The following is a 26,217-nucleotide window of genomic DNA, read 5'->3' on the forward strand; positions in this document are numbered from 1 at the left end:
GGTACTGGAGCTCAAGTTCCCTGCAGTAGGAGCTACGCCTTGAGTGAGCAAGAAAATCTCCACTTACGAACATATCTTGACCAATACCTGGCTAATGGCTTTATTCGTCCATCCACGTCACCCACAGCCTCGCCCTCTTCTTTGTGCCAAAGAAGAGGAGGATCTACTAACTTGCATCGACTACCACTCACTTAACCAGATAACGGTAAAAAAACGATACCTGTTACCACTCATCCCAGAGCTCCTAGATCAAGTTAAGGGTGCGCAGATTTAAACCAAATTGGATCTGAGGGGAGCCTATCACCTGGTCAGAGTAAAAGAAGGAGACGAGTAGAAGACCGCTTTTTGCACGAAATATGGTCTCTTTGAATACCAGGTTATGCCTTTTGGGCTTTGTAACGCACCTGTAGCATTCCAGTTCTTCATGAACGATGTTCTCCTGGAACTGTTGGATGTCTGCGCCCTGGTATATATCGATGACATCTTGATATACTCGGCCACCGAAAGGGATCATGTTACCCATGTCTGCGCCGTTTTAGAGAAACTTTGGCAACATAAACTATACGCTAAGCTAGAAAAATGTTTTTTCCACGTGAAAGAGGTGGAATTTCTAGGCTTTATCCTCTCGCTACAGGGTATTCGAATGGATACACGCAAAGTAGAAGCTATCTTGAACTGGCCATCACCAACATCCATAAAGGGAGTTCAGAGCGTGCTTGGTTTCGCTAACTTCTACCGCTGCTTCATCCCAGGATTTTCTCAAATCGTTCATCCCATAACCACCTTGCTGCGGAAAAACAAGCACTTCAGCTGGTCCACGGAAGTAGAGGAAGCCTTTCGAAAGTTAAAAAGAGAATTCACCATGGTGCCAATACTAAAAGACCCTCGGCCGGACCTCCCATATGTGGTGGAAACTGAGGTTTCCAACATCGCGATGGGAACAATGTTTTCTCAACGGAACCCAGACACAGGATAATTGCACCCAGTGGCGTTTTGGTCACGGAAGTTCACCCCACCGGAGCTAAATTACGCTGTCACCGATAAAGAACTGTTGGCAATCAAGGCAGCATTTAAAGCCTGGAGGCACTACCTCCTGGAAGCCCGGCACACAGTCACAGTGATAATAGATCATCGCAATCTACAGTAACTAAAAACTGCCAAGGCACAATTTTCTCGACAACCCAGTGGGCACACTTCTTCGGTGAATCTGATTATATAATCACCTATGGACTCGGGGTGCGAAACGGCAAGGCTGACGCCTTATCTCGCATGGGCAAGGGGGAAGCTGCATACGCTCCGCAAGATCCAGTGGCCATCATTCCTGAGGAAAAGATTTTAGGTGCACTTACCTCGACATTAGACGATGTAAAAACAGAACTTATAAGTTTTGAAAGCAAGGAGATGCAACAGGAATGGATAACCAAAGGGAAGGACCACACCTCTATCGATGGGCTGCTATACTACCGACAGCGTCTTTACGTCCCAAACAAGGATCTGCAAACCCAGATAATCACCAACTACCATGATCCCTTAACAGAAGGACATCCAGGCATTTCCAAGACTTTAGCAAAGATAAAAAGAGGCTATTGGTGGCCAATGTGGTGGAAAGACATCATCCGGTTCATCTCCACCTGTGGGATCTGCGCACAAAATAAATCTCAGAAACAAAAACCTACAGGTCTGTTGCATCCACTTGCGGTACACCCTGCTCCTTGGCATACCCTGTCATTGGACTTCATCACAGATCTTCCCCCCTGTAACGGGCACAATACTATCCTAGTGACAGTGGATCTGTTTTCAAAAAAAGCCCATTTTATCCCGCTAAAAGGTCTCCCGACTGCCACTGATCTAGCCAAGGTATTCCTGGAACAAATCGTCCGATTACATGGATTTTCATCAGCTCTAGTGTCCGACAGAGGGAGTCAGTTTGTCTCCAAGTTCTGGAAAAGAAGTTGCGAGCTTGTCAAAATTGACCTGAGTCTATCCACAAGCCATCACCGCCAAACTGATGGGAAAACTGAACGAACTAAACAGACACTAGAGCAATATCTGCGATGCATGTTATATCAAGCCGAAGACACCTGGAAGGATGTGCTGTGCCTAGCCGAATATGCCTATAACAATTCCACTCACACCAGCACCGGGCAGAGTCCATTTCATGTAGTATATGGTCGACACCCACGTACATCCACTTTTGACACACAGGAAGCATTGGAAATGCCAGCAGTAGGAACTCTACATGCCACCATCACCCGAGTTCTTAAAGAAGCCACTGAACGCCTCAATAAGGCCCAAGACCGTCAAAAGAAATTTGCAGATCAACACCGAAAGGAAGTGCCCACATACAAGGTTGGAGATGCAGTATGGTTGGCATCCAAATATGTGCCTGTAAAAGGACTGTGAGCACTCTGCCCTATGTATCTAGGTCCATACACCATCAAGGCCGTGATTAATCCTGTAGCCATGAAGTTAAATCTGCCATCCACTATGCGTATCCATCCTGTGTTCCACGTCTCCCTTCTGAAACCAGTCCAATCTGGTACACGGATCAGGACACCACCTAAACCAGTAGTCATAAATGATGAGCCAGAATTCGAGGTCAAAGACATTCTTGATTCCAAAGTCCTCCGGTCGAAGTTGTTTTATCTTGTGGACTGGAAGACAGGACCCGGGAGCCCAGTGATCACATCCATGCTCTGCGGTTAATCAAGCAGTTCCACCGTAACCACCCAACCAAACCAGGACCAGGCAAAGAACCACCCTTGAGACGGGCCTTGAGGGGGAGTGCTGTCATGGCCACACAGTCTAGGGCACACATGTCCATCCAACCCCAGGAAGGGAGCCCCCTGGGAAGACCCAAAATTCCTTATGGGAGGTGTTCTGGAGCCAAGTGGGCCTTGTCCTGTCGCCTCTGAGGAAGGCCAAACTATGTGGAACACTGGGTCTGTCAGGCTACCAGGCCCACTATACACGTGCATCATGCACTGGGCGTGGCAGGGTGTGCCCATCAGCATCTTGTGTCGGGAGGGACAGGGTATGCCCAGCCAGACCACCTGTGGGCGTGGCTACAGCGTAGTCTATTTAAGCCCTGCCTCTGCTTCAGTCCGTGCTCCGCGTTACTTTGCCTTGCAACATGACATTCACTGCGATTCTGTCTGCAGATATCATCCCGTCTACCTGAGAAATCAAGAAGCCTGCAATTGCTTACCTTGAGACGCACAGTTGTCCTCGTCGACACGAGCGGTGAAAGCTGGAAACCTGCAAGTCTGCAATTACTCACCCGCGAATCCATCACAACGCCACGACCGCTATGCTGGGAAAGAAGAGAAGAAAAAGGTTAGCACAACACCTTTGAAAGCATGGGCAATGCCAAGTTCGCTCACTCTCACATCAAAACCTTCACTTACCTGTTGCTCGTGTCGCTGCATATCGCGGCATGGACATCTGCATATGGAAACCCATTGCCACTCATTGCAGTCGCCTGAGCACATCGTGCTGCGCTCCGGAGCCGCATCAGCACCTAAAAAGGGGAAACGAGACAAGGTGAGCACAGGAATGATAATCCCCATTAACGAGCAGCATTGCAACAGATACGAAGGACAAAAAAAGGCACAAAATACTCACTGGATCACAAATACTTACCGGACTGCCACAAAAGGGGAAAAGTCACACTTAAGGACTATGCCGCAGCTGGCCTGGGTCAGTCTTCGCTAGGAACCAGTGAAGTAACTGGGTTCCTGAAGATTAGCGCCCCTGCAAGGACCACAGGACGGAGAGCCCATCATTGCAAAACAACAGGTGAGCCACCCAGCTTGCCCATCCTGAAGGGGTACGAACTGAAAGGATCGGGAAGGGGGTTTAAGACCATCCTAGAAATGTCAAGACTCAACTTACCTTTCTGTCCACATAGGAGCAGACCCAGGGAGGTTGTTCAGGACCATCCTAGTCTGGGAACCAGAGGGAGGTTGTCCATCACTCAGAAGCACAGGACCAGTAGCAGCTAACGCCTCTGCAGAGATCAGGTGAGCGTAACAGTTGCAATGTTGTATGCTAAACGGTGTACTTTAGATGATGACACCACAATTGTTGAATTAATGAGAGTATTTAGAAATATTGAGAATTGCTATAAACTCTGTCAGTTGGGATATCTTAGAACCACCTACATGAATTGAGCCAAAGAGAATGGAGACTATTGGACATACCAAACAAAGGCTAGAGTTAAACGCCAATTGAAGCACATAATATCTGATGCAGGTAAAGAATAATACATGGTACACCTGGCCACAAAGAGCAACCATGGTACATTTATACAATGCTGGCTGGGACGATTTCATATTCCTAAATACCGGTCATCTTTCCCTGATAGCAGATTGAGCAGGCAATATTTACTGTTTAAGTTTAACATGCCTCGGACACTGGAAATAGTTGGGACTAAATGTGGTATAATGAGACCCAACCGATGGTGTCGTCTATGTGGAATTAAAAAAATCGAGACTGCGGAATACATTTTATGTTATTGTGAGAGTTTAGTTTGGTTAAGACTGAAATACCTGAAGGCCTATGACTACGCTGGTGACCTTGAAAATGTTTATGAAATACGGGAAACACGTTTAAAAGGAGATGATGTGAATTTAATTTATTATATGAAAGTTTTATGATCTATGTCTGAATGTTCTTAATTATTGTCTGATGGAATATTTTAAAGTAGGTCTTTTTTTTAGCTATGTAGTTTTAAAAAGTGAGCTTTTTTTTTAAACTTTGTTTTTTATTAACATCTTGAATATACAACTGGGTGCTGAGGTAGCCCCAGGCACCAAGACATCAACAGAGGATAATTGTTGGTTTTTATGCATTTTTTTCACCCCACCCCCCGGCCCATAGACAAACCAAGTTTCGAGATGCAAAGGGCAATAGAAGCTGTGGGAAGAACGACCAACAACTGACGGTCTAGCAACTTGACATGGTGAGGTCAGGCAGCTCTCCAACATTCTGGGAAAAGTCGAGGTCCACAAAAGGCGGATCGGAGAACATCACAAAGGGTCAGTTTAGCACAGTTACATCACAATCTCATGGTATCAGAGTCATCATTCAAAAGAACCGCAGCCCATTCCTGTACAAAGGAAGACAAATTATCATTTGTTATTGTAGTCAGTTTTTCATAGATGAAGACAGCCCTTAGCTTAATAAGTCACTCCTCCTTGGATGGAGCTAGGGTGCTCTTCCACTTTTGAGCAAGTAATAGTCGTCCCGCTCTCAAAATAACCCCAATGATCTTCGGGAACGCATTCTGGTCAGTATCCGGCATGGGAGTACCCAGAAGAATCTCCAGTGGGAGTAAAGACGGAGAGAAGCCCACTATGTCCTTGATCCAGCTAAGCAATTCGGACCAGTACACCTGAATCACCGGACATTCCCAAAACATGTGAAACCATGTTCCATGCTGCAAACTCTCCGTGGGGAAAAGTGGGGATACATCTCTAAACATTTTGGCCAGAGTGGCTGGAGGGCGATGCCAAGAATGGAGTATCTTAAAGCTGTGTTCCATAGCCGAGGTATACAGTGACCCAGAAAAAATAGATTTGAAGATCGCCCTCCACTTCTATCGACATGCCTAGCCTCTCCTCCCATTTACGTTTAAAGGACTGTCTAACTTCCAACCCTGTCATGATCAGGGTTTGTTTGTTTGTTTATTATTTGTAATGCGCAATATACCCTAGGGTAACAGGGCGCAGTGGTTACAGGAATATGCAAAGCTTAGTTGCACACAGTAATATACAGATTACATACAGATAGTACATATACACGCAAGGGTGTTGTAGATCCTGGAGAGGGAGCTCTTTCCTGGTTGTGGATTTGGCTAAGATTTTTTCAAAGGGGGTGAGGGGGCGAGTAAGGTCGGAGGCCCACCGAGAGTGGGTTAGTATACCCTTCAGGTGTAAGTATTCAAAGACTGAGGGGGGGGGTTATCTCTCAGTGCGTCCGACAAATGGTCATATGCGATAAAAAGCCCCTGGTGGAAGGGTTGAGCAGCCCTCTCCAAGTCCACATCCGACCACGATTGGGTACTTCGGAAGCCCCTGGAGCCGAGATTGAGGGGAGGGCCCCAAAGAGATGTTAGGGGGGACGGCCAGGAGGAAAGCTGTTTATTATCTTTGTTAGGTTTCCAGGCTGCCCACAGGGCGGCTAAAGTAGGGTGTGATTTAAGGTGAGAAGGGAGAGATTTAGGGGGAGCCCACAGTAAGTCCCTGACCTTCTTCGGGTGTGAATGGATGTCTTCAACTTATGTCCAGTAAGTCCCCAATTCATCCCTCATGTGCTCCAACATCACACGGAGTTGGACTGCTTTGTGGTATAGCTTAAAGTCTTGGAGGCCGAAGCCACCACATGACTTAGGGAGAGTTAGAGTCGAAATGTTGACTCTCGCTCTTTTACCATTCAAGATGAATTGGTGGACTCAGGATTGCAGTACCTCAAAAAAGGCCTCAGGAATCACCACGGGAAGGGCCGCAAAGAGATAGAGAAGGCGGGGCAAAATGTTCATTTTCACCGTAACCATACGCCCAAACCAGGAGAGAGTCAGGGGTGCCTAGCGTCTGAGATCGCCACTAATCTTGGCCAAAATCAGAGGGAAATTGCAATGAAAGAGTTGCGACAGGTCTCTGGGGATGGAGTTGCCAAAGTAGACAGTAGTTGTCCTCTCTATTCTCACTCCCAGTATTTCGGTGCTCCCCCCGATTTCATGATCACTGGGACCCATGGGCATTATACAGGGTTTGTATGCGTTTACCTTAAGCCCTGAGAAGGAGCCAAAAAGCCTAATGAGGCCAAATAGCCAAGGTAGGGAGTCTTGAAGGTTGGTTAGGTACGCTAGGATGTCATCCGCGAATAGCAAGAGTTTAAAGTCGCAGTCGCCACACCTTATCCCTGTGATCTCCTGGTGTGCTCTGATGGCAATGGCCAGAGGTTCCATCGCCAAGGCATATAAAAGCAAAGACAGGAGACACCCCTGTCGGGTACCTCTAGAAAGGGTGAAAGGTGTTGAGGTGCCGCCATTGACCAGTACTCTTGCAGAGGGGCCATTATATAATGCAGAGACCCACCCGCAGAATCTATCCCCCAGACCCATTTTTTGGAGTACCTTACCCATATAAATCCACTCGACGTGGTCGAAGGCCTTTTCTGAATCTAACGAGAGAAGGTAGCCCCCCACCCCCTGCCTCGATACCTCATGCATGAGATTCAGAGTCTTTTGCACATTATCTGATCCCTGGCGGCCAGGAATGAAGCCCACCTGGTCCCCGTGTACTAGCGAAGGGAAATATTTCGCCAATCTGTTTGCCAAGAGTTTAGCCAAAATCTTAACGTCTGTGTTGAAAAGGGAAATAAGGCAATACGATTGGCAATGGGAGGGATCTTTCCCTTCCTTGGGGAGAACCACTATAAGAGCAGACATCATGGTGGGAGGGAGAGTGCCTAGTTCCAAAGCGGCGTTCAACATTTTGGTCATAAACGTGGCCAGCGTAGATCGCTAGGTTTTTATAAAAACTGACTGTAAATCCATCGTCCTCCAGAGCTGTGCCACTTTTCAAGGAGGATATGGTGTCTATTATTTCTTGTGGGCTGATGGGAAGCTCTAGTGGGTCTGCTTTGTCGGGGGGGAGGCGAGGGATGGGGAGGGAGTCTAGGAAGCTGTCTACATCAGAACCATCCCCTACGTATTCTGAGGAATACAGGCACTCATAATATAGTCTGAACTGTTTGGCTATCATGTCATCCCTGAGGGTCGACTCCCCTCGAGGGAGCGAATTGAATTCGCCTTCCAACTTCTCCTGAGTGCTCAAAGCTTCCAAGCCAGTATCTTATCTGCTTTCTCCCCTTTCTCCATATATTTTTGTTTCAAAAAAGATAGTTTCCTTTCAGTCTGTATCACCAGGAGGGCTGCCAGCTTAGATTGCATCCGTTGTAATTCCTCCCACCTTCCTGGGAACATCTGCGTCTTCAATTTCCCCCTCAGTTGGATAGGAGCTATTTTTTCTCGCAGTTTATTCTCCTCATTACCCCTCTCCCTCTTCTTCCTTGAGCCCAACTCAATAAGGGTACCCCTGATAGTTGCCTTGAAGGTGTCCCAGACACCCATAATGCCCACCTCCCCGTTATCGTTGATAAAAAAGTAATCTTTTATGATGATTAGAAGTGCTTGACATACCTCCTTATCCTGCTACAGGAAGTCGTTGCACCTCCACTGATTCCCAGAGGGTGGGCAAGGAAGGATGCACAGTTTGACGTTAACCATATTGTGGTCTGACCATAGGATAATTTCTACCCCCGATTCCGTGACCTCTTCCAGAAGCGAGGAGTCTATCAGGATGTAATCGATGTGAGAGAATGCTGCATGTGGTTTTGAAAAGAAGGTAAAGTATGGATCTCGGCCCTGTTCAGAGGCGTGTGTATCCCTTAGGCCCAGTCCCCCATTGACCCCTTGGAAGGCTGCGCTAGTTTTTATTGAAGATGCAAATCAGGGAAGGGGTTAGATGATTTCCTATCACTCTCGGGACAGAGAACCATATTGAAGTCCCCTCCCACCAATAGGGTACTTTCTGTGAACGCCATCATTTTCTCTTTCATCCCTTCTCAGAAGGTATCTTGTGCCTCATTCAGGGCATATACGCACACCAGGGTAAACAGCCGGCCCTGCACTTCCCCCTTTACCATAATATATCGCTCATCCGGGTCTGACCTCTGGGCTTTGGACGTGAAGTGCGCCTTAGGGGAGACCAAGAGGGCGACTCTGCATTTCTTTGCCTGAAAGGACGCTTCAAACACCTGCTGGATGTGTTTAGCCCTGAACCTTGGTTCTTTTCCCCACACCCAGTGGGTTTCTTGTAAGAATAAAAAATGAAGCTGAAGCTTTGCGAATTCTCTCGCCACCAGTGACCTTTTTGTAGGAGAGTTAAGACCTTGCACATTTAAGGACCCCACAGTCAAGAATTGGAGCGACTCATCCATAAAAAAAGATAGTAAAAGCTCCCGGCCCCATCTAAGGAGCTCTTAGCGCCCCCCTCCCCCATTGCTTCTGTGCCCTACAATTACCCTGTGAAAATCCTGAGGCTACAGTATAGCCTAGAAAGCTTGGCAAGTCCAAAACACAACCCCAAAGAACTAACCCATAAAATACCCCCACTCCCTTTGAACGCCTGGAGACCTAGCGGCTTCATCTCGTCGCTAAACCAGGGCACCCGTGTCTCCCTCCTCCAGGCTCTTTAACTCTTCAGAAACAACAACAACATGAACCCCCCCCCCCAGCCATCAAGCATAAACAGGCTTGTGACCATTAATATTGAATCCCCCACTCAGGAAAGACGCTTAATGACTTGGACCAAGAATACCAGAGGCCTCTTCAAGTTGTAGGCAGTTCAGGCAACGCTGGGGCAACTCTCCTGAATTTCCTGTGGCTGCGGACCTTACGCCTTTCCAAAGCAGCTTTGGCCCCCTTGGGGCCTGTTGGGACCCTGCTCATCCATTTCCCTATGCGGTTCGCCCATGAGTTCCCTGGATACTCTGTGGATGCCATCTTCCATAACGAAGGCGTACTTGTGGCCCTCCAGCTCGAAGGAGAGCGAGAATGGGTATCCCCACCTATACTGGACACCCTTAGCTTGAAGCATTTTAGTCAGCGGGGAGCAGAGCTGGCGTCTAGCCAGGGTAAAGGCTGAGAGGTCTTGATATACCAAAATCTAGGCCCCTTTCCACTCCACCGGGCCTCTCTTACGTGCTAACTCTAGGATTTTGCTTTCCTCCGAAAAGTAGTGGAAACGCACGAGAATAGATCTGGGGCCTCCGTTGGAGGCGCCAGCCCTGTGGGCCCTGTCAATAGTTGGTTTGTTCGTGTTGGCTCCTTCGCAGAGTGACCCCACAACCGCATTGACCGCTTTGATAATGTCCATTTGTGCTTCGCCGTCTCGCTCTGGGAAGCCTAAAAATCACAGGTTACAGCGGCGCTCCTTGTTCTCTAAATCATCAATTTTCAGGGAACACTTCTACCTCCCTTCTCTCCAGCTCTGCCAGGCGCATGTCAAATTGAGTCTCGAGGATGATGATTGAGGGCATATTGTTTTCTAATGCTTGGACCCTATCATCAATAGCATCAACTTTTTTGTCCAAAGAGTCCAGCCGCACTGCTATGTCCGCTCTAAATCCTCGGATTTCTTCCAGGAGAGCCGCCATGCCCTTAGCAACAATACTGGCACCCGTTGGTTCCAAAAGCGTCAGGGCCGCCCAGCCAGGAGAGGCGGGGTGCAAGTGGTTGGGCGGCAGAATCTCTGCAAAGATTCTGTCCAGTTCATGGGCCCACCTGGCCCTCTATTTCGCTAACTAGATGCGCTGTTGAGATCCCGGAAGGGAGTGGTGCTGTAATCCGGTTGAGAGCCGGCACTGGTGTGGAGGCCCCAGGGGGTGCAGCCAAGTGGAAAGCACAGTGGTATGCCGCCCCCACCAGAATATTAGAGATCCTCCACTGGTTTGCGCCGAACGCCAAGGATGTTTCACTCAAAGGCAGCGAGCGGGGCCTGCCACCCCAAGTTACCCCGTTCTTGAGGGAACCAGATGGCCTCGGGCCATGGCCCACGTCCTGCCCCAGGACACAGGGCCCGTCCTCCACCTCTTCCTCCAACCGCCCTGGCCCAGTAAGCGGCACCTGTCTCCCCAGCACACAGGGGAGAATAGGGCTGGGAACCTCAACCTGGCTCATGAATAAGCCTCCTAATATTACCGTCCCTTTGACAGTTCTCACAAGGTGGATGGGCCCCCCGGGCGTAGATGACAGCGTCCGTCAATGCCTCTGGTCCAAGGCTGTAGGGGAGAAAGCTTGCCACGTTTCAGCCGAGGCTCCGACATCCGTGGTCAGCTCAGGTGTGTGGGATTCCTCAGGAGTGTGGTCTGGAGCTGAGGACCTGTTGGAGGCAGGCTGGGGCGGCTGCGTCCGGGAACCGCCGCGCTGCCCAAAATCCAAGCACCAGGGTTCGCTCTCACGTTTGCAGGGCCCCCGCCCAGGGGGTGCGCCTTCCCTCGGTGGCCAGGTGATTAATTGATGTCCTGGGGGCGAGGCTCATGCTCCCCGCGGGAGGGGCCGCCTTGGGAGCCTGGTGTCCGTGGAGCTCACCGAGGCCTGGCCGTGCGCCCCTCCCCCTCTGCGAGAAAGGCCTCTGTGTTGTGGAGCGGATACTGGGAGCCGGAGACTGCTCTGCTCTGCGCGGGGCTCCCAGCTCGATTGCTTGGCCCCACTGCACTGCGGAGGTCGGGATTTCTCCTCTGGGTGCACGGGGGTCCCACGCTGCTTCTGGAGGGGTCCGTTCCCTCACTGGCAGGGTCAGGGGGGCTCACACCCTGTTCAGCCCGGCCCAGAGGAGAGGATGACTGAGATGCGTCAGAGCATCTCAGCACCCCCTGCTGGTTCCTAGTGAGCTGTTTTTAACTTTGAACGTTTTTAGTTCTGATGTGTAACTATGCAAAGCCATTGTTGGCTGAAAATGTATGTGAATAAATAAATAACTGCATAGTTTGAACATATAAAATCATAAAGAACCCAATGCCATCACAAAGTACAAAATTATTCAGGAACGGCAGTCAGTAACAATGATAAAACAAAATATTAAGAGAAACATAAAAATATATAGTTAGTAAAGGTCCTCATTCAGGGTTCGATTTGAAGACGCTTTAATTTCATGTCATCATAACATTCACAATTCTTGATGAACTTTCTGTGAATCAAGAAGTTCGCAGTGAGAAGGAATATATTACAGGTGTATCTGCAGGATGAGAGACTTCCCAAAAACTAATTGTGACGTAAATATTCATTGTTTATGCTATGTGAATTAAACACCATATCTTATTGATAATTTGGTAAATCACAGCAGAATCCTGTCGTCTGTATCCTATCGGTCCATGTTTTGCTTTTGCTTATGCTTATGTATACTCTCCTGGAGGACCACAGATAGTGAAATCCAACACAGGTAAGTACACTTGCACACCAATTTGAATGTAATTTAGTTAGGTTTAAACAGAATGGTAATCTTTAGTGAATGATTCGAGGTGCGGGGGAGAAAGACACAGCCTTGGTACCTAGGCTGGTTATATACAAAAAACAAAGAAGAAATCCAATGTGGATAGCCACGTCCCCTGCACACTTTCTAGATGGCCAAGATATGCCTTTTGAACATTTTTTGTACATTTTTTGAAATACAATATTGATAACTTTCAATCAATTCTGTAGAAAACGTCCATAAATGATTCAGTTGAAACTTTCTGTTTTATAAAAAACAATTTTTGCTTTTTATTTGTCTTTTGGTGAGCCCAACGCGTTTCGAGTATAAAAAACTCTTCATCAGGGGCGGCATTTTTCAACAAATTAAAGTCTACAAAAGAAAATACATGTATACTTCAATTAGTTTGAACTTAAAGCAGTTTTTACACAATTTTGAAAAACATCATATCAAACTTTTAGATCAATTTTAACAAATAAATTGTTTACAAGGCAGTCAGCCTAGTCTATAGGGAAACATCCAATTTTTCAGTACTCATTTTAAATCCATCTCCCACAGGGCTACAAGCTATAGGATTTCGTCAAAAACCAACAATTAAGGTTGATATGCAAATGACCTAAGTCTAGTATGGGCGTATAGTTTCTTATTAAATTTCGAATGTGGGGTAATGTGCCTTATGTATCCATAGTTGTGGTACACAGAATTGGAGAACGTGGTATAATATTTTAAGCAACTGTGAGTATACGGAGGAAGTGATGAGAGAAACAGGCTAGGAGAGGTGGGTCAAATAGTAGCATTCGGAATGTGAAAAAATGGGCAACCATCTTACCCAGGAACATATATTAGGCTCATGGAATGATCCAAGATTAGCAGAGCTGATCCAGGTGTCAAGCGGACACTATGTAGTGCATCTCATGGAAAGAAGACTTTGGTGAAGCCTTGATGGATATGGATATCTAAATGGGATAATGGTATAACCAAGCGGTTATTAAATTAGCTGAGCGGAATAATAAGTGCATGAGCCAGACTGGGACAATCCCTGATCCAACCACAGAGCCTTCTGAGACTACCGGTAGACCAACAACTGGAACCCCACAAATTCCTTTTTTAGGAAACGGAAAGCCAGAAGAGGACAGAAGAAAACTACGGCAGAAAAAGAAATAAAGAAGAATCTTGTCATCAATATCTCCTCCAAATCCCTCACTCAGGCACAAATCGACACACTTAACCTGGGAATTTCATTCATTCCTACAAACTCCACCTCTTACTTTGAAGAAGAAATCAATCTCTTTAAACTAATAAGAAAGATGGAATGGAAGGTATTCTTCAACAACATTGAGGACAACCTGCAACCTAAGCCTACACGAAGATACCTCGAAATGAAAAATAAAAGTAATTTTTACCCTCAGGTAAATCACCCATTGATCAATTTATTTAAACAGAAAACTACAAAAGATCTCAAAAGACTAAAATATGTGCCACCAAAGAAAAGAAATATCCGGAAACACCAATTAAGACTCATTAAGCAACTTGCTGAAGACAGTAGTGTAACGCTCACCTGGTTCCCACGGGGGCGCTGGTCTAGTCTGGATTGCTGTGGCCTCGTCTAGCGTGATGTGCAGGACCCGGAACACCGATTGGACAGGACCTCCAAATCGTGCTTGCCTGGCCCGTAAGAATATCCTTCTGCAGATGAGAAAGGGGATTAACAGTCTGCAGAATAGTGTGCTAGCTCCCCTCTGTCCCCCTTCGTTCCTCTCTAACTTCCTCCAAACCCCGGTTTAAGCTCACCTTATGGTTTGGAAGGATGAACTCTCCATCCTGCTTCTGGTGCAGGGGCGCGCGTTCGTCCAGTTACTTCACTGGTTTTCAGAATGGCGCTGGCAAAATCCACTTGACTTTCCTGAGCGATGCGCCGTAAGTATGAAAGTTCAAAGTTCAAGTGAGGCCCCCTTTATGTTGTCTTTCTAACCTGTGATCTGTCCTTTATTTCAGGTGCAGAATGAAGGCGATGCATCGAGGGGTTAAACTGCCGAGGTGAGTAGTGATGAGGGCGATCCCTCTAAATGTCCTTATCATTCCCCAGAAATGTCTCTTGTCCTTTCCCCATAGGGGCCGGGGTACGGTACCTGCCAACGGGGCGGCGCCGACCCGAAATGTGGAAGAAAAGCCGGTAAGTATTATGGCTGTTAATAAGGGTTTCCTTCTGTGTTCCTTCTGCTCACCTTTTGTTTCTTCCTCTCTCCCCTAGGGGCAGAGATGTGGCGTCCGATGCTGACAGCCGCGATCGAGCCGGGAGATGTCTCGAGGACAGGTGAGTGAAGCGTGGCGCTGCAGCGAGCAACGTAATGCTTTTAAATGGAAGTCTTTCTTCAGGGATGCTGGCGAGAAGATTCCGGATGCAGGTAAGAAGTTTGAAATAGTCCTTGGTTTTCACCTTTCTCTTCTCTTCCTTCCTTGCAGGTCTTCCAGGTTCGAGGCGGGCGTGGCTGGAGTCCAGGAGCAGGAGCAGACACGGTGAGCGTTAAGCTGCAGGAAGCAGAACAACGCGAAGCATGAGCTGCTGTCTGGGCGTAGCTTAAATAGCCTCCAAAGAAGTCCCAGGTATGTATCCTTCCGCAACTAGGTATGTATCCTTCCCTGGCCACGTCCGAGTGAAAAAATAGTCCCTATGAAAAAATAGTCCCTTTCAGGTCTCAGGGAGGCCTGAAGCGTGCAGCATGGTCTGCATCAGGTAAGTGCACAAAACACCTCCCTTTATGAGCCTGGCGCCTATGGCGCCAGGACTGATGTCCAACATGAGCCTGGGGCCAAAGGCGCCAGGACTGAGTCCAAAGAGCCCCTATAAGGGGCCGCTGGGCTTTTACCCGAGGGCATGATGCCTGCTTCCGAGGGTGCTGGGCCTGGCCTGGTGCTCCGGGGGTAGGCATCATGACAAGTAGTCTCACTCTAAAACAAGCCGACAAAGGAGGCGCGTTAGTCCTCATGGACACAACCCTTTATGATGCTGGCTGTGGCAAACTTTTGAATGACACTCAAACCTACACACTACTTGACAGCGATCCAATTATGGGGATTTCCAACATGATCAAAACAACGATTGAGAAAGCATTAACAATGGATTGGATATCGGAGAAAACAGCAGAATTTTTGACACAAAAATACCCAATAACCCCAGTTTTCTATGGCTTACCCAAGATACATAAAAACCTACAAGACCCACCATTTCGCCCGATTGTCGCAGGAACAAATAGCATCTTCCAACCACTTGCTATATATCTTGATGCAGCACTTCAACCATTAGTACAAGCCACTCCAACATACCTCAAGGACACCACGCATTTTTTGAAAATTCTACAAGCTCAACACCTTACAGAGGACAACCTGATTCTTTTTACTATGGATGTCAACAGTGTATATACACTTCCATCCCACACTCAGAAGGCATTGAAGCACTAGAATGGTTTTTACTAAATCATGGACGGGTAAACATTAAAAAAATGTTCGCATTGGAACTATTGAGCATCATCCTCTATAACAATTACTTCAGACATAATGGTCAATATTATCTTCAGATCTCCGGAACATCAATGGGGTCCTCAGTGGCCCCATCTTATGCAAACATCTTCATGTACCACTATGAAAAGACCTTTGTACTTGATAATATACTCTGGAATGATAAAATCAAATGCTGGCAGAGATACATCGACGACATTTTCGGGCTATGGAGTGGCACCGAAACAGAATTGCAAAACTTTTGGAATTTCCTTAACAGCTGTAACCCAAAAATCGGATTTACCATCGAAATCGGCAAGCCACATGTGAATTTTCTAGATGTCACGGTGGAAATCACAGGCTCCTCTGTGAAAACCAAGATATACAGAAAACCTACGGATGTGAACAGTTGTCTTTACCACACAAGCCATCATCCGAAACATCTGAAAGACAACCTACCGTACAGCCAGTTACTAAGAGTAAAGAGAATTACGTCAGAGGCAGACACGCTGCATAATGAATACAGCACAATGAAGAAAAGATTCTTGGATAGAGGTTTTCCTCCGGAGGTTGTTGATAGTGCCATAGCACGCACGGAAACTCAAGCCAGAAATACACTATTGGAAGGAAACCCAAAAAGAAAAGACAAAGGACTAATCCACACACTAAGATACTCGTGTCAAAGCTTCCAGATCAAAATAATAATACACAAAAATTGGGACCTTATCAAATCCGACAGTACACTATCTGAATTGTTCCCGGACCCACCTATGATGGCCTATAAAAGAGGCAGAAACTTGAGAGACCATTTGATAAAAGCAGAGAAACCCAAACAGACAACTCAGATGACCCTCAGCAAACAAAAAACAGGCACTTTCGCCTGTCTACATTGCCACCATTGTAACAACGTGATCAAAGGTGACAATATTAGACACCCACACAATGGCAAAAAAATAATGCTAAGGAACTTTGCTACATGTGACACAAAGAACGTAATGTATGCAATCCGCTGCCCATGTGGTATGTACTACGTAGGCAAAACAAACAGAAAGGTTAAGGACAGGTGGACAGAGCACAAATCTTGTGTGAGGACGAAAAATTGCAAATCCCCCGTGTACAGACACTTCCGAGACGAAAAACACAATGTATCACAGATGAGATTTGTGGTACTCGAAGTCCTACGACCCCTAAGTAGAGGTGGGGACCTTCCAAAACTTCTGGCCCAAAGAGAACTTTTTTGGATAAACAAACTTGATTCCATGACTCCACTTGGAATCAATGAAGATTACTATTTAGGACCTTTTTTGTAAATTACCCCTGTAATACTTTGAGCCCAAAACATCTCATTCCATGATAGGAGCTCAAATATCAAAATTCAAGATTTGGCCTGACACTCCTTAAAACTTTATTCACTTTTAGCACCTGTTTGTCTAGACAAGGGATCACCTGTACCCGGTTTTTGTATAAAATATAAATGTACAGTTTACTCATGTCATGTAAACTCACAACAATTGTTATTTGGGACTAATATTGTGAAATTTGTGACTGTTATTGTGTATTATATGCTACCCCATTTTCTAAACATAAATTATTCCTACATGTACTAGTCTGTATACCTAGGATATCTGTACTGTTGGCATCTCGAGATTTGTGTACATATTCTGTTTTCAAATTGAAATGTAAATGACATTCTCTAGATTTATCTTAACTGTCTGTATTCTGATAATTCCCTTGCCATACACATTTTTTTGCCATTTAGATGAACACCAGAAAGCACACCCAATAATCTATGGGACTAATAACATTGTTTTTAATTGTTCGTTATGTGCCCAACTCTTGCTTTTTTTACATACCTTCTGATCGTGATTTACATCACCTAGTCTTTACAAATACTGTTCAACTTCATGACCATCCTTATCACTCATAATTCTTTTATGGCTCAAATCCAACCCGGTCCCCTAAAACGTATTTACTTGGTTTGTTTACGTCTTGGGGCGCGTGCGGGGGTGACGTCACACTTTTCGTGACGTTGCACGCACTTGCGCGCGATGACCTCACAGCCTCTTTTCAGTGTATAAACAGGGACGCCGAGTGAATACATCACTCTGGTGCGGTTCCCCATCGTACTCGGACTACTCCTGGACGCAGATGGATACTGAACTTGTAAGTTCCTTTTGAGTTAGAGGCTGGACCCTCTCGTTTGCACTTATTATTCCGCTCAGCTAATTTAATAACCGCTTGGTTATACCATTATCCCATTTAGATATCCATATCCATCAAGGCTTCACCAAAGTCTTCTTTCCATGAGATGCACTACAGAGTGTCCGCTTGACACCTGGATCAGCTCTGCTAATCTTGGATCATTCCATGAGCCTAATATATGTTCCTGGGTAAGATGGTTGCCCATTTTTTCACATTCCGAATGCTACTATTTGACCAACCTCTCCTAGCCTGTTTCTCTCATCACTTCCTCCGTATACTCACAGTTGCTTAAAATATTATACCACGTTCTCCAATTCTGTGTACCACAACTATGGATACATAAGGCACATTACCCCACATTCGAAATTTAATAAGAAACTATACGCCCATACTAGACTTAGGTCATTTGCATATCAACCTTAATTGTTGGTTTTTGACGAAATCCTATAGCTTGTAGCCCTGTGGGAGATGGATTTAAAATGAGTACTGAAAAATGGGATGTTGCCCTATAGACTAGGCTGACTGCCTTGTAAACAATTTATTTGTTAAAATTGATCTAAAAGTTTGATATGATGTTTTTCAAAATTGTGTAAAACCTGCTTTAAGTTCAAACTAATTGAAGTATATATGTATTTTCTTTTGTAGACTTTAATTTGTTTAAAAAATGCCGCCCCTGACGAAGAGTTTTTTATACACGAAACGCGTTGGGCTCACCAAAAGACAAATAAAAAGCAAAAATTATTTTTTATAAAACAGAAAGTTTCAACTGAATCATTTATGGACGTTTTCTACAGAATTGATTGAAAGTTATCAATATTGTATTTAAAAAAATTTACAAAAAATGTTCAAAAGGCCTATCTTGGCCGTCTAGAAAGTGTGCAGGGGACGTGGCTATCCACATTGGATTTCTTCTTTGTTTTTTGGACCACAGATAGTGACCAGGTACCCTTATATTTATGGAAGGGCCCAGAACACTGCCCGCAGCTCCAGGATATTGATGTGGAGATCCTTCTCCTCTGGAAGACACAGGCCTCTGGCATGCAGACGTCCGGTGTGGGCTCTCCAGCCTTCCAGGTGAAGCGTCCGTGGTGACCGTTTCCTGGTATGGGAGGTTTTGAAACCCTGTGCCCTGAGTGACGCTGAAGTGAACGCCCCACTGCCTTATCACCCAATGGAATTCCTCGTCGAGGGGGCCCATGTCCACAAAGCTTCCGGACACTGTATCCAGCGAGCATCCAGGAACTCCTGAAGAGGTTGCATCCGTAACTTGCAGAGCTGGATAAGGTAGATGCAAGATGACATCATGCCGAGCAGCTACTTAATGGTCAGCACTGTGGCGGTCTTCAATGACAACAGTCGTTGCACCTTTCCCAGCATGGCCGCTACCCTATCCTCCAAGGGCGACACTAGGCAGACAACGGTATTGATCCTGGCTCACAGGAACAGAGCGTTCTGCAATGGTGTCAAGCAAGACTTCGGTTAATTGATGGAGAATCCCAGATCCATCAGCAGCTGGACGGTCATCTCTGTGTGTCCGACGGCTAACTCCCGCAACCTGGTCCTGATGAGCCAGTCGTCGAGGTACGGGTACACGTGTATCCCTCGTAGTCGTATATGGGCCGCCACCGGTGGCAGGCACTTTGCAACCTCTCTGGGGGCCGACTTCAGGCTGAAGGGGAAGGCTTTGAACTGATAGTGCCATCACTGCACTACAAAGCGCAAGACATTTCTGTAATTCTTGTGGATAGGGGCGTGGAAGTAGGCATCCTCCAGATCCAGCGACGGCAAGAAGTCTCCTTCCAGCTGGCCGAGCATATCTGCAATGTGACCATCCTACATTTTTAGGACTTGAGGTACTTGTTCAGAAGTTGCAGTTCTAGAATGGGCCTCCAGCTCCCGGTTTTCTGTTTGACTAAAAAATGTCTGGAATATACTCCGGGGCCTCAGAGTCATCGCTGTCATCCTCCTCCACGTCCTTGTGGATTGTGTGCCACGACTCCAGGACCTCGTCCATGGCCTAAGACACGACCTGAGGTTGGACTGTGGCCTCCTTGCCCCTCCCTGCACTTTTCTAACCTGGGGTGTCGGAGCCGGGGTCAGAGACTGCATCTTCTCCGGTGTGCCTGCAGACTTCAACAAAGTCACTGCAGCAGTTTCTCGCCTCGGAGGTAGGGACACCTTCTGCGCTGTGGCCGTCGCGGGAGCAGTTGACACCAGCTCTACCGTCGACAAAGACATCTCCTGTGCCGACTGAGCCTTCTTGGGCAGATCGGCCTTCTTCTCCTCCGCCCTTGACTTCTCAGACCTCTCCCGCAGTTTAGCGAGGTTGGTTGATTTTCTCTTGGAGGAGGAGCTCGATCGTTGGCTGGTGATGGAGGCGGATGGAGATGTGGTGTGTGCCCTGTGCATTGCGGGACCCCCTTGCACGGCAACCCCGGTGGAACTGGACTTGCAGTGCTTGGCCTTGACTTGGGCCCCCACGGGTGAGGCGCCCTCAAAGGACTTGGAAACTCGCTCCTTGGACCAGCCGGTCCTGGGTGAGGCATTACCCTGCTCGGAGCACGGGCCATGGCATTGGCGTTCAGCCACGGCACCAGTCTACTGTGACAGTCCTTTGTCGTCTTCTTGGAGAAGCCAAGCCAGATCTCGCATTCTCCTTCCTTGAGGTCCGGATGAAGACAGTTGAGGCATTGGAGGTGTTTGTCCTCCAAAATACGCTCTGGAGCCCACATTTGAGCAGGCCCTTCGTTCTTCTCCTCGGTCATGGTCGAAGGGCGTGGAGTAGGCCCGATGACCTTCTGGAAACTTCGAAGAAACTTTGATGATCTTCGCCCTTGAGGGGCGCTGAAATTCACCAACAAACGTATCCCCGCTGTAGGCAGATGGAGGGAAGAGCACACATGTTCTTTTGACACACAAATAGGAACTTTTTCCGTCGAAAAACGAAAAAACATAAGATGCAGCTCACAGAGTAAAACTCGAGAACTCCCAACACTGAAGCGTGTGGTAAAAAATCTGAAGATGGCTACCAGAGGAGGGGCTTAGGGAGTGGACTGTCATTGGCTGGGGCCAGTATGACCCAGAGGACATTAATTGGTTTAGAGGAGAAATAGTTTGTAAGTGAAACTGTTTTTTCTTTTAATGAGGATTTACAGACCTGACGACGGGGAATATTCATGAGCATTTGAATCCATGCCAGAACCCATGCTGAAGAACACCAGTTATGCATCTCCCCCACTGGGCTCTAATACCACACTGTAGATGGCTTATTTAGCCATCATAAAACAAAGTACAAGTGGCAAAATCATTGTACAACGAGTTTGTCATGGCATCATAATTATAGATCTTAACATTGTGACACAAAAGTACAAAAAACTGCAGAAAACTGGCCAAGTACTGAATATTGTCACATCAACCAAGTATGACCACTAGAACTTTCTTGTACTTGTAGTCTTGGATGACTTCAAGTAAAAAACGTACACGTCCATGGAGGATACTAATAATATGTATTAGTACCCGGCGAGGGACAATCAGATTGTTACAAAGAATCTGATTGGCTCTCACCAGGTTTAAGGCTGCCTGACACAGCTCTGGTCACAGCCGTGTCCCTCAGGTTTCCTTCCCCTGGCGGGGGGGGGGGGGGGCAATTACCGCTCCAGGTAATACCCTGGGGCTTGAGTTGAGGTCCTTGTTTTGCTCAGGCGTATAACTATGGGCCACAGGGCATTACCTGAATCTGTAATGCCTCACTTTCTCTCCCCCGGCCCCCAGCTTGGGGCTTATTGCTTAAATATGAAATCCCAAGACTGGAAACATGGTGGCTCAATGGCATAGAATCTTCTGAAAAGACAATGGGCTTCATTACGAGTTTTTCAGTAAATCTCCCAATTTACTGTCAAATTAATTTACCGTTACCACCACTCGGCGCTGTGGACTTACCACAGGATTACGAGCAGCAGCACATTGGTGTTAGTCTCCATTTACAGAGTCCATAGGACTTCATGGGGATGTTTGCATATTTGCCACAACTAGTAATACTGCACAGTAAATCCAAGGAGTTCTGGTGGAAAGGTGCAAGATTTACTTCCAGATTTTTGCTAGCAGTAAATCCTCCACCTTACCACCAGAACCTTTAGTACAGCGGTGTGCTCATGCATTAAAGTGGCGTTAATGTAATTAGTGCCACTTTTTACTTTACTATTTTACTGCACTGCTTGACTCGTAATGGGGCCCATTAATGAACGTATTTTACATTTGAACTGGCAGTTATTCAAGGCCATGCCAATTTTGATGTGCCTACATTTCATGCTTAATGCACTACCTGGATTCAATCTCATGTGCACCTGTTTTCCTAGCAAGTGACTGTGTGATGCATTAATGTGCAGGTTGTTTTCTTTCAAAAATTAGAACCTATAAGTGAGTGCGAACATTTACACAGTGCTAGCAATGAACAAAATCACTTTTAAGATATATGAAAAGAGAAGTAGTGTTACCAACCCACTGTGACTACTAGGAGTGGGACAGAATGTGCCTCACTCTTTTCTGATGACAAGATTGGCAAGAAGCAGGGGCATTCAACCCACCTACCTGGAGACCTAAAGTTTGCTGAAATGTGAATCAAATCATGGAGCATCTTGTTTGTCATTGGTTTACATTCTGGTTACTTCCATTGGCAGGGAAAGACTATTCTAGCCATAAGATTGATTCAAAGGTCCGAAACATAGAACTTTTGGCTAGAAGTAAGAGAGGCCAAATCCTACCAAGCCTCTCCCATGCGATGCAGAAAAAGCACATTAGAAAAAAACGGAAGTATTGCCTTCTAGAGGCAGGGTCAAATCCATTGTGCGCTGGTCGGACAATAGTCTGACCATATAGTAACCATCAGTTTGAATCGCATTCCTTGTACGACCCTCTTTCAATAGGCCAAAGGGAGAACAACTGTGAAATTAGACTAACCACACAAGTGGTAACCTCCTCTGAACAGGGTAGAGGCACCTTGATGGAGCAGCGGAAACGTATCTAGAGTGAAACAATGAAAACATTTCTAATACTAGCCATCCTCTGCAAATCACACCTACAACAAAAAGGCATTTTCAACTTCTAAATATAAAAAGATAAAGATTATACAAAAAGTCTATTTGGTTATTTTTCATTCATCTTTTCTTCCGATCATTGTTATAGATATAGGAATAAGTAATAGAAACTTTAGTTACAGTACCTGACCACCATTTTGATGGGATAGACCCCAACACCCAGGCGCTTGTTCTCTGGAATGACATAGGAAATCCGACCACTGCTATTGGTGATTTCCGTGTCAAAGTAGACCCACTCCCCGGCTGGAGGCTGGGTCATGACATGAATGTCCACCTACAAGAAAATTAACCATTTCAATAATATAACTGTGTGTGCTGCTGGGCTACTGGGAGTAGGCAGGAGGTTATGTCTGTTAGCTCTTCTGCCAATTCTCAGTGTGAACTAATTAGATTGATTGATTCCCAAATTCCCAATCTCTCACTTTCTAACAGCTGGATTAAAAGGACCTCCAAAAAGTAAAATCAAGAGTGAAAAAGAGTAAGACCAGAGGAAAGCCCTCAAACAGCTTTAGAAAGCAACATACATGCTTCAAATGGGCAAAATGAATGTTTCTCCTTATAGCTTCAATGCATAATTTCATGACTTTTCACTGAGCCTCATTACGAGTTTGGTGGTATTTCTGCAAGAATGCCACCTAACTCAGTTACTGTTACCACCATTCGATCAAAAAGATTTACACCCGGATTATGAGTGGCAATATGGCTGTGTTAATCCCATGTCTGGAGATATAGTGGATTTACTGTATGTGTTAATTCTGTCTGTGGTAAATATGCCACTTTACCGCTACACTTATGATTTGGAGGTGTGGGAAAGTGGTGGTAACGTAATTATTGCTTTTTTACTGCCTCTTTTCCTGCCTCACCAACCACATTAAGGGGCCCATTGCCTTTTTTAGGACTACACCATTCCATAGGGGAAGGGATAAGATCTAGCAGATAAGGTGTTTAATGTGAAAGATGTAAACCTGGGGTTCAATGTTTGCAACCCACTTAATCAAATTCTCTCCATCCTAAACATGTATTACCCCACAAAACCCTCAGTTTCTTTATCTGCCAAAGTTCTGAGCACTTAATAGAATGTTACCATCTGAAGATTAAATGATAAACAAAAATTGGATATCTACACTGATACATAAATGGCCAAATGACATTCCCAGTGTTATCACAGTATTGCCTTAAAATTCTGTTGCAAAAGACCCCTCTATAATTATGCAACCCTACATCTTTATTTTATAGGAGACCTCAGCCTCAATTATACTGCCAGAAGGAAGCCTCACATTGAAGGGCAATACCTGTTGCTAGTTGTAAGCATTGTTCCCTTGCTGCGCCAAGCAAGGCTGTCTAAAGTTCAATCAAATTGATCTATTTTCAATACAAGTAAAATGCTTTGTGTGCAGTAACATTTCTTTGAATGAAGACTTTCGGCGTGTTCACCCCATTACTTGTTTTGAATCTTAGTATTTTCTGGTGCAATCAACAATTATTTTTTTTAAACATTTGTACATGTTTAAAAATGGCCTTATGAAAGGAAACAGTGCTTTAGAATAGAAATCCTTTTTGGCGTCACCAAGCTAAGATTTCTAAAATGATTGTATTCTTTCCCTTGACTTAAATATTTTTTTTTAATATAAATATAACACAGCTCAGGGAAAGTTATTTGCATACATTTCTATTCTAAACTTTCTACTCCAAAGATGTCACAATGAAACATTCACAAACACGCAATTGGTTGAAGGGACTGCACCTTTTCCCCAGTTAGGGTGACCATGTCGAGTGGGCCATACATAAACCGTCCCGTGAGCGTCTGCAGCCCGTCTTCGTTTGCAACAGCATCATTGATTCTATGGTTGGCAGCAACATTCTGTAAGAAAATCAAGAGTTTTCTTTTATGTTGAAATACACATCTTGGTTGCTAGCTGAAAACGTGGCTTTTTAAATAGTCCATGAAATATCAGATTGCAATATTGATGTCCATAATATATCATACAATTAGATCGTCATTCACAATAAATCATTTGTTTCCAGTGCGACCGAGGGAAACAGTCTGTCTTTTAGGGGAATACAGGCTGTAATGTAAAAAGATTTGTTTTCACAAGGCACCACTGTAGTGCTTTATACATGTCCAGTAGAGTAAATGTTAAATATTTGTCTTGTGACTATTCTGAAAACAACTTTGCATGCACTAGTAGTAGAGATCTCAACTGCACCCACTCCAGCTGGGAGTGTTTCATGAAGTACTTTTTCCTTATTTGCATTTTGTTAGCTGTATTTTTGCTTTTCCTATTATAAACTCTATTATAAAAGCAAGACTACAATTGCCTGCATGCATAGAAAAGAAAAAAACAGGCAGGATAAGCTAGTCACACAATTCTAGATTTCTTGAATAGAACATTTTGGCCACTTGCAGTGCGGCTGGATTGTTTGATAGTGTTAGGGAGAATTCTCATAAATGTGCCAATTCCTCTCTACCTTAGAGACCCCAGCAACTTTGCTGGATGTAAGGACTTTTCATTTTTAACCTGGAGAGAGTGAGACCCTTTTACCCACTCTCTCATGTATTTTTAATGTGATTTGAACTCTGTGTTTCTTTGTTAGTATGGAGTCTGACGAACTCCATAGGCATCATCTTTACATTGTGTCACACAGCACCTTCAATGCAGTGGCACAGGGAAGTCTTTTATATTTCCTAAAGGTTTAAATACCTTCTCTTGGATAAACTACTGTTTCCAAGAGCAGTAAAGTGAAATTGACTTTACTTACACTTTTAACTTTCTAGACCCAGCACACACTATCTTACATAGAGTGGTTACTTAGTATCCCCTTTGTCTAGCTTCTCATGTAAAATTTGTATGTTTCCCCGATTAATAGCTGGTGGCAGTGGTTTGCTTTTAACTACCGTGGTGTGCTTTTACCGTGGGCTGCGTTCGCAGCTGCAGTAAAGCACCCAAGGGTGCCATTTTTGTCAAAATGGCCTGGTCTTCTTTTTCGCCATTTCTTTGTGGAAAGATCCCTCTTGAGATTTACTCTGCGCGCCAAATCAGGTTTGGTCTCTTTGTTCATTTTGTCTTTGGCGAGATTCACGAGTGAAGCCCGCCTCTGGCTCCAGGGTGTCTGGCGGGGGCAGGAAGTGAGGGAGGTGCCCGAAACTCCCTGTGCTTAGTCTCCTAGAAGACAGAAATGCACTCTTAGGTGATTGGCAGGCTGGCAGTCCGGCAAGGACAGTCACCCTGCTGGGTGACTGACAGCTAGGCTGGAATGAATGGGAGAAACCTGCATAAAAGGCAAGGCTTTTTGGCTTGGAAGGCAGAGTCGGCCACTGGACGAAGGAATCCGAAGAAGAACTTGGAAGAGACGCCTGCTGCAAATCCTGGACCGTTGGTTTGCCCAGT

At 45.7% G+C, this 26,217-nt stretch overlaps 1 protein-coding gene across 12 annotated transcripts in view; it reads right to left on the bottom strand.

The window, feature by feature from the left end:
* PITPNM2 (phosphatidylinositol transfer protein membrane associated 2) overlaps positions 1-26,217 on the bottom strand; it is a 1,944,277-nt gene that overhangs the window by 140,670 nt on the left and 1,777,390 nt on the right. For all 12 annotated transcript variants that reach the window (XM_069619654.1, XM_069619653.1, XM_069619649.1 and 9 more), the window contains 2 exons: positions 24,573-24,689; positions 22,954-23,102 (listed from right to left, as the gene is read on the bottom strand). In XM_069619654.1, the coding sequence (XP_069475755.1) occupies positions 22,954-23,102; positions 24,573-24,689 (266 nt within the window). The remainder of the gene's footprint in view (positions 1-22,953; positions 23,103-24,572; positions 24,690-26,217) is intronic.

Source organism: Ambystoma mexicanum, chromosome 10 (assembly GCF_040938575.1).
Source record: "Ambystoma mexicanum isolate Mex_15411 chromosome 10, UKY_AmexF1_1, whole genome shotgun sequence".
Lineage (NCBI taxonomy): Eukaryota > Metazoa > Chordata > Amphibia > Caudata > Ambystomatidae > Ambystoma > Ambystoma mexicanum.